The sequence below is a fragment of the Sycon ciliatum genome, chromosome 7 (genome assembly GCF_964019385.1).
Source record: "Sycon ciliatum chromosome 7, ocSycCili1.1, whole genome shotgun sequence".
Lineage (NCBI taxonomy): Eukaryota > Metazoa > Porifera > Calcarea > Leucosolenida > Sycettidae > Sycon > Sycon ciliatum.
This window is the reverse complement of record NC_088649.1, coordinates 20,594,508-20,604,507: the sequence shown is the minus strand read 5'-3', so window position 1 is coordinate 20,604,507 and position 10,000 is coordinate 20,594,508. Positions and strand designations below refer to the sequence as shown.

General features: G+C 40.8%; 2 protein-coding genes across 2 annotated transcripts in view; one reads left to right on the top strand and one right to left on the bottom strand.

Moving 5' to 3' along the window:
- The window catches only part of LOC135820599 (uncharacterized), a 91,429-nt gene that overhangs the window by 51,242 nt on the left and 30,187 nt on the right, over nt 1–10,000 (top strand). Inside the window, exons 7-8 of the mRNA XM_065333654.1 lie at nt 52–164; nt 8,889–9,002. The gene's annotated coding sequence lies outside the window, so the exon portion shown is untranslated. The remainder of the gene's footprint in view (nt 1–51; nt 165–8,888; nt 9,003–10,000) is intronic.
- Nucleotides 762–7,457, bottom strand: LOC135821245 (uncharacterized protein DDB_G0271670-like; the record flags this gene model as incomplete). Its single annotated transcript, XM_065334306.1, has 2 exons — nt 762–866; nt 6,444–7,457. Coding segments are annotated over 2 exons (1,119 nt in total), but the record flags the coding sequence as incomplete, so codon positions are not given.

Below are 10,000 nucleotides of genomic sequence, written 5' to 3'. Positions count from 1 at the left end.
GGTCGGGAGGGAACGTCTTTTGTTGTGTTGTTGTTGTTGTATGGTACATAGTGATATAAGTGGACAATCGCTGACTTTGGACCACCGTCTGTGTGAGCTAGAAGGACTCAGCAGTACTGTGACAATCCTAGCCGCCCAAGCCGTCCTGACCTACATCCACACCCGTAAGTTGTCCTATGTGTGGCCTATGTGTGCTGCTTGACGAATGTCAATGGGGCGTATGTACGTGACCAAGAGTATGCAACCCCAAGAGTGTGCAACTGTCTGCACAACCTCTATGCAGTGCTGCGACGACGGCTGAACTTCACATCACGTAACATGGATCAAACAGCTACACTGGCAAACAGTGCAAAGTGGCCACAAGAGAGTCGGATCCAAAGCAGGATTGCATACAACCCGGTATCTATGATGCAGATGGTGCACAAAATTGTGCATGGGTTGGGCCCGTGATGTGAAGTTCTGTCGTCTCAGACCCCATAGCTGGAGTTGCACACTCTTGGGGGTTACGTGCTCGGGAAAATACTCCCGCCATTTGATCTTAAGGGGCAAGTCCACTAAACCGGTACCCACTGTGATACCAATCTTGCATTTTGATACAGGATTGGTATCATAGTGTGTACATTAACTGTGTACCATCATACCCACAAATGAACTACAACTGGCTGTACCTGCCAAATGTGGAAGACATTGCCCCTCACAAAGGTGCATATAATGCATAAGCCTGATAATACAGCATGCGTCCTCTGGGCAGCGGCCATGCATCAGGGGACGGAGAGGTTGGGGAGGTGGAAGGAGGCGGCGGTGGGGCAGATAGCTGCGGCGGTGGTCCGTGGCCCGGGTGCTGATGCATCTGCGCCGTGAGGGTACTGCACACCACACAGAACACAGGGGAAGAAACACAGCAACCAACAAACAAACCAAAGACAGCAATTTACCGGTTGGACTCTACAGAGGACGAACACTCTGCCGGAGACAGCGAGGATGAACGCTCGGCTGAAGGTGACAACGGGCGCTGAAGAGGAATAGTTACATGCGACAACGGGCACTGCAACAACGAGGATGAACACTTGGCTGAGTGAAGAGGAATACTAAAAGTAGGTAGAGCACGAGACTCTTAATCTTAGGGTCGTGGGTTCGAGCCCCATGTAGGGCGCCAATGTAGTAAATGTATGTGTAGGTGGTGGCCACGATGGGTACGGAACTTCTACTATACTAGTATTATTACTACTACTACTACTACTACTACTACTACTACTACTACTACTACTACTACTACTACTACTACTACTACTACTACTACTACTACTACTACTACTACTACTACTACTACTACTACTACTACTACTACTACTACTACTACTACTACTACTACTACTACTACTACTACTACTACTACTACTACTACTACTACTACTACTACTACTACTACTACTACTACTACTACTACTACTACTACTACTACTACTACTACTGCTACTGCTACTGCTACTGCTACTGCTACTGCTACTGCTACTGCTACTGCTACTGCTACTGCTACTGCTACTGCTACTGCTACTGCTACTGCTACTGCTACTGCTACTGCTACTGCTACTGCTACTGCTACTGCTACTGCTACTGCTACTACTGCTACTGCTACTGCTACTGCTACTGCTACTGCTACTGCTACTGCTACTGCTACTGCTACTGCTACTGCTACTGTCTACTGCTACTGCTACTGCTACTGCTACTGCTACTGCTACTGCTACTGCTACTGCTACTGCTACTGCTACTGCTACTGCTACTGCTACTGCTACTGCTACTGCTACTGCTACTGCTACTGCTACTGCTACTGCTACTGCTACTGCTACTGCTACTGCTACTGCTACTGCTACTGCTACTGCTACTGCTACTGCTACTGCTACTGCTACTGCTACTGCTACTGCTACTGCTACTGCTACTGCTACTGCTACTGCTACTGCTACTGCTACTGCTACTGCTACTGCTACTGCTACTGCTACTGCTACTGCTACTGCTACTGCTACTGCTACTGCTACTGCTACTGCTACTGCTACTGCTACTGCTACTGCTACTGCTACTGCTACTGCTACTGCTACTGCTACTGCTACTGCTACTGCTACTGCTACTGCTACTGCTACTGCTACTGCTACTGCTACTGCTACTGCTACTGCTACTGCTACTGCTACTGCTACTGCTACTGCCACTGCCACTGCCACTGCCACTGCCACTGCCACTGCCACTGCTACTGCTACTGCTACTCCTACTCCTACTACTACTACTACTACTACTACTACTACTACTACTACTACTACTACTACTACTACTACTACTACTACTACTACTACTACTACTACTACTACTACTACTACTACTACTACTACTACTACTACTACTACTACTACTACTACTACTACTACTACTACTACTACTACTACTACTACTACTACTACTACTACTACTACTACTACTACTACTACTACTACTACTACTACTACTACTACTACTACTACTACTACTACTACTACTACTACTACTACTACTACTACTACTACTACTACTACTACTACTACTACTACTACTACTACTACTACTACTACTACTACTACTACTACTACTACTACTACTACTACTACTACTACTACTACTACTACTACTACTACTACTACTACTACTACTACTACTACTACTACTACTACTACTACTACTACTACTACTACTACTACTACTACTACTACTACTACTACTACTACTACTACTACTACTACTACTACTACTACTACTACTACTACTACTACTACTACTACTACTACTACTACTACTACTACTACTACTACTACTACTACTACTACTACTACTACTACTACTACTACTACTACTACTACTACTACTACTACTACTACTACTACTACTACTACTACTACTACTACTACTACTACTACTACTACTACTACTACTACTACTACTACTACTACTACTACTACTACTACTACTACTACTACTACTACTACTACTACTACTACTACTACTACTACTACTACTACTACTACTACTACTACTACTACTACTACTACTACTACTACTACTACTACTACTACTACTACTACTACTACTACTACTACTACTACTACTACTACTACTACTACTACTACTACTACTACTACTACTACTACTACTACTACTACTACTACTACTACTACTACTACTACTACTACTACTACTACTACTACTACTACTACTACTACTACTACTACTACTACTACTACTACTACTACTACTACTACTACTACTACTACTACTACTACTACTACTACTACTACTACTACTACTACTACTACTACTACTACTACTACTACTACTACTACTACTACTACTACTACTACTACTACTACTACTACTACTACTACTACTACTACTACTACTACTACTACTACTACTACTACTACTACTACTACTACTACTACTACTACTACTACTACTACTACTACTACTACTACTACTACTACTACTACTACTACTACTACTACTACTACTACTACTACTACTACTACTACTACTACTACTACTACTACTACTACTACTACTACTACTACTACTACTACTACTACTACTACTACTACTACTACTACTACTACTACTACTACTACTACTACTACTACTACTACTACTACTACTACTACTACTACTACTACTACTACTACTACTACTACTACTACTACTACTACTACTACTACTACTACTACTACTACTACTACTACTACTACTACTACTACTACTACTACTACTACTACTACTACTACTACTACTACTACTACTACTACTACTACTACTACTACTACTACTACTACTACTACTACTACTACTACTACTACTACTACTACTACTACTACTACTACTACTACTACTACTACTACTACTACTACTACTACTACTACTACTACTACTACTACTACTACTACTACTACTACTACTACTACTACTACTACTACTACTACTACTACTACTACTACTACTACTACTACTACTACTACTACTACTACTACTACTACTACTACTACTACTACTACTACTACTACTACTACTACTACTACTACTACTACTACTACTACTACTACTACTACTACTACTACTACTACTACTACTACTACTACTACTACTACTACTACTACTACTACTACTACTACTACTACTACTACTACTACTACTACTACTACTACTACTACTACTACTACTACTACTACTACTACTACTACTACTACTACTACTACTACTACTACTACTACTACTACTACTACTACTACTACTACTACTACTACTACTACTACTACTACTACTACTACTACTACTACTACTACTACTACTACTACTACTACTACTACTACTACTACTACTACTACTACTACTACTACTACTACTACTACTACTACTACTACTACTACTACTACTACTACTACTACTACTACTACTACTACTACTACTACTACTACTACTACTACTACTACTACTACTACTACTACTACTACTACTACTACTACTACTACTACTACTACTACTACTACTACTACTACTACTACTACTACTACTACTACTACTACTACTACTACTACTACTACTACTACTACTACTACTACTACTACTACTACTACTACTACTACTACTACTACTACTACTACTACTACTACTACTACTACTACTACTACTACTACTACTACTACTACTACTACTACTACTACTACTACTACTACTACTACTACTACTACTACTACTACTACTACTACTACTACTACTACTACTACTACTACTACTACTACTACTACTACTACTACTACTACTACTACTACTACTACTACTACTACTACTACTACTACTACTACTACTACTACTACTACTACTACTACTACTACTACTACTTGACACAATCTTTATTAGGAAACTTGAAATGGAGATGTGAAACACAAATACAGCCATGTAGATGGAGCAGCAATGCAATACAATGTCCAAAAACTCAAGAATTCATTATCATGGGGCAATGTTGGGCAAATGTCTGTCAGGTACTATCACGCTCAGGCTGCCCGCAACTACTACTACTACTACTACTACTACTACTACTACTACTACTACTACTACTACTACTACTACTACTACTACTACTACTACTACTACTACTACTACTACTACTACTACTACTACTACTACTACTACTACTACTACTACTACTACTACTACTACTACTACTACTACTACTACTACTACTACTACTACTACTACTACTACTACTACTACTACTACTACTACTACTACTACTACTACTACTACTACTACTACTACTACTACTACTACTACTACTACTACTACTACTACTACTACTACTACTACTACTACTACTACTGCTACTGCTACTGCTACTGCTACTGCTACTGCTACTGCTACTGCTACTGCTACTGCTACTGCTACTGCTACTACTACTACTACTACTACTACTACTACTACTACTACTACTACTACTACTACTACTACTACTACTACTACTACTACTACTACTACTACTACTACTACTACTACTACTACTACTACTACTACTACTACTACTACTACTACTACTACTACTACTACTACTACTACTACTACTACTACTACTACTACTACTACTACTACTACTACTACTACTACTACTACTACTACTACTACTACTACTACTACTACTACTACTACTACTACTACTACTACTACTACTACTACTACTACTACTACTACTACTACTACTACTACTACTACTACTACTACTACTACTACTACTACTACTACTACTACTACTACTACTACTACTACTACTACTACTACTACTACTACTACTACTACTACTACTACTACTACTACTACTACTACTACTACTACTACTACTACTACTACTACTACTACTACTACTACTACTACTACTACTACTACTACTACTACTACTACTACTACTACTACTACTACTACTACTACTACTACTACTACTACTACTACTACTACTACTACTACTACTACTTGACACAATCTTTATTAGGAAACTTGAAATGGAGATGTGAAACACAAATACAGCCATGTAGATGGAGCAGCAATGCAATACAATGTCCAAAAACTCAAGAATTCATTATCATGGGGCAATGTTGGGCAAATGTCTGTCAGGTACTATCACGCTCAGGCTGCCCGCAACTACTACTACTACTACTACTACTACTACTACTACTACTACTACTACTACTACTACTACTACTACTACTACTACTACTACTACTACTACTACTACTACTACTACTACTACTACTACTACTACTACTACTACTACTACTACTACTACTACTACTACTACTACTACTACTACTACTACTACTACTACTACTACTACTACTACTACTACTACTACTACTACTACTACTACTACTACTACTACTACTACTACTACTACTACTACTACTACTACTACTACTACTACTACTACTACTACTACTACTACTACTACTACTACTACTACTACTACTACTACTGCTACTGCTACTGCTACTGCTACTGCTACTGCTACTACTACTACTACTACTACTACTACTACTACTACTACTACTACTACTACTACTACTACTACTACTACTACTACTACTACTACTACTACTACTACTACTACTACTACTACTACTACTACTACTACTACTACTACTACTACTACTACTACTACTACTACTACTACTACTACTACTACTACTACTACTACTACTACTACTACTACTACTACTACTACTACTACTACTACTACTACTACTACTACTACTACTACTACTACTACTACTACTACTACTACTACTACTACTACTACTACTACTACTACTACTACTACTACTACTACTACTACTACTACTACTACTACTACTACTACTACTACTACTACTACTACTACTACTACTACTACTACTACTACTACTACTACTACTACTACTACTACTACTACTACTACTACTACTACTACTACTACTACTACTACTACTACTACTACTACTACTACTACTACTACTACTACTACTACTACTACTACTACTACTACTACTACTACTACTACTACTACTACTACTACTACTACTACTACTACTACTACTACTACTACTACTACTACTACTACTACTACTACTACTACTACTACTACTACTACTACTACTACTACTACTACTACTACTACTACTACTACTACTACTACTACTACTACTACTACTACTACTACTACTACTACTACTACTACTACTACTACTACTACTACTACTACTACTACTACTACTACTACTACTACTACTACTACTACTACTACTACTACTACTACTACTACTACTACTACTACTACTACTACTACTACTACTACTACTACTACTACTACTACTACTACTACTACTACTACTACTACTACTACTACTACTACTACTACTACTACTACTACTACTACTACTACTACTACTACTACTACTACTACTACTACTACTACTACTACTACTACTACTACTACTACTACTACTACTACTACTACTACTACTACTACTACTACTACTACTACTACTACTACTACTACTACTACTACTACTACTACTACTACTACTACTACTACGTCTACTACTACTACTACGTCTACTACTACTACTACGTCTACTACTACTACTACGTCTACTACTACTACTACGTCTACTACTACTACTACGTCTACTACTACTACTACGTCTACTACTACTACTACGTCTACTACTACTTCTACGTCTACTACTACTTCTACGTCTACTACTACTAATACTACTACTATTCACATACACAGCTCAATCGGTTTATGATTGTTTATAGTTATAATAATCAAAGGCTCACAACAAGACGAGAACAAGACTAGAACTGAGAGAAGGTGACTGGACTCACAAGGACCAGGCAGAAGTAACAAGAGATCAAGACCACGGCTGGGCAAGTGCAGCCTTGGGTTATGGCTGTGTTTACATGCGGCGTTTCACGCCGCCATGTAAACAAAATGAATGGCGCGTTTACATGACGCATTGCGCTTGACCCGGGTTGAAATTTCGCTCCGGGTTGATTTCAACCCGGGGCGAGAAATCGTACTAACGTACTTTTGTGCGTATCTCGTGCCAGGTTTGAACAGCACTGCATATGCAAATTTCATGCGAAAGGATTCACGGGACCATACAGGACTGTAGAAGTGGACTTTAGGCGGCATATCATTATTTGACCCGGGTCAACTGTCTTCATGTAAACGCTCACCTATTTTGTCTATCATACAGACTTTCAACCCGGGCTGAACTCGACCCGGGTTGAAATGTCTCATGTAAACACAGCCTATATCTAAACATTTGGAGGGAAAAAAGGTACATGCAGTTTAATAGGGCCATCCGTAAATACTAAAATACCAATATTTGTTTAGAAACGAAAACTAGTCATTTCTCTTCAACCCCCCTCCCGGCTCTCTCCGAGAAACAAACACATGCAAACACCACACAGTATCGACATATTTTCTTTTTTTCTCGACGTGCCCGAACATACAAACCGTGCATCGATAATTTTCGAGAAACGGACAGGCGCTCAACCTCCTCCCCCCTAAACGACTAGTTTTCAGTTCTAAATATGTATCGGCATTTACGGATGGCCCCTAAGGGAGGCAAAAGGTCAGAGGGGAGTGCATGAATGGGTGTGTGTACAGGGGGGGGGGGGGTGCAGATGTGTTATGTGTACGGGAGAGTGTGCATACAGGAATGTGTATGTGGGCCCGGGCCGGGCTAAAAGGGCTCGTACAACATTCAGCATGGCATCACCATGACTACGCCATGACCGTACCGTGACCGTAAGGTGTACACGTATGCATGTTGTGTGTTTGTATGCAGAGCTCAGTACAAGCTATTGCCAGAGTTCATGTGCAAACATCCCAGCCTCGGAGAACCCCTGTCCCATAAGGACGGAGTACTGCGTCGGTCTAATATTAAACTATCATTGCTTTGGTAAGCAGGTCAGGAATACACGTATTGTGCACCTACTATATACAGTCAAACCTCAGTTAACCACATACATCCGTTTCCACAGAATAGGCGAGGGAGTCGAATAATCTAACGCACATCCCGTATGTATGCATGGCATATGCTGTAGATTGGTAACCAACGATTTTCTTCCGGGTGGCGAGGGATCCGGATAAAAGAGGACCGGATAAGCGAGGCCTGACTATACCCTCGTTTCACGTGGAAACCGACTGCAGTGGCTGTGTGGACTTGCTTGCTGCTGCATTGCACTCGCGGCAGGCCTTTGCAACCGGCGATCCTGCAGGCGCGTAGCACCGGCATTGGAGGTGGTCCGGCCGGAGGGTGTTCCGGGGGTGTCGCAGGGGAACCTTTTTGAAATTAGTATGAAAAATCCTGCGTTCTGGGCACTTTTGGCATTGTGTTAAAAAGATGGTGCGGCGGAAGCCAGACCGGCCAGACCGGCTGCTACGCCCCTGTCCTGAGGCAGCCTGAGTACCACCACTAACATGTACTACATACGACTGTCTAAGGCTGTCATCACACCATGGTACAAAGCGCTGCGTCTACGTCCACGTAAGGAGTTTTTGGTCGGTTGTCATGATGATCCGTATACGGGGTGGAAACGGGAGCAGAGGAAACGGGAGAAGTGGACGTGGTATGGAGAGGGGGGGTATACGACTTTTTGTATGAATGTTCGTATCTCCCCCAGCCTTTTTCCGAGCGACCCTGTAGCGATGTACGTGGGTTCCACAAAACCTGACTGCGTGTACGTGTCAAGAACTGTGCCTGTCTGATGACACGACCATCCGTTTTGGTTTTTTCACCATAGACGTAGACGTAAACGGGAGTCGGAGAACGTGGTGTGATGACAGCCTTAGTAGCTTGGTCCTAACAAGGTTTTTCGATTTTTTTATGAAAGTGTTTTTTAGAAACTTTTCGGTAGATGTGTTCATCCCCCCCCCCCCCCTTCCTCCCAAGCAGTA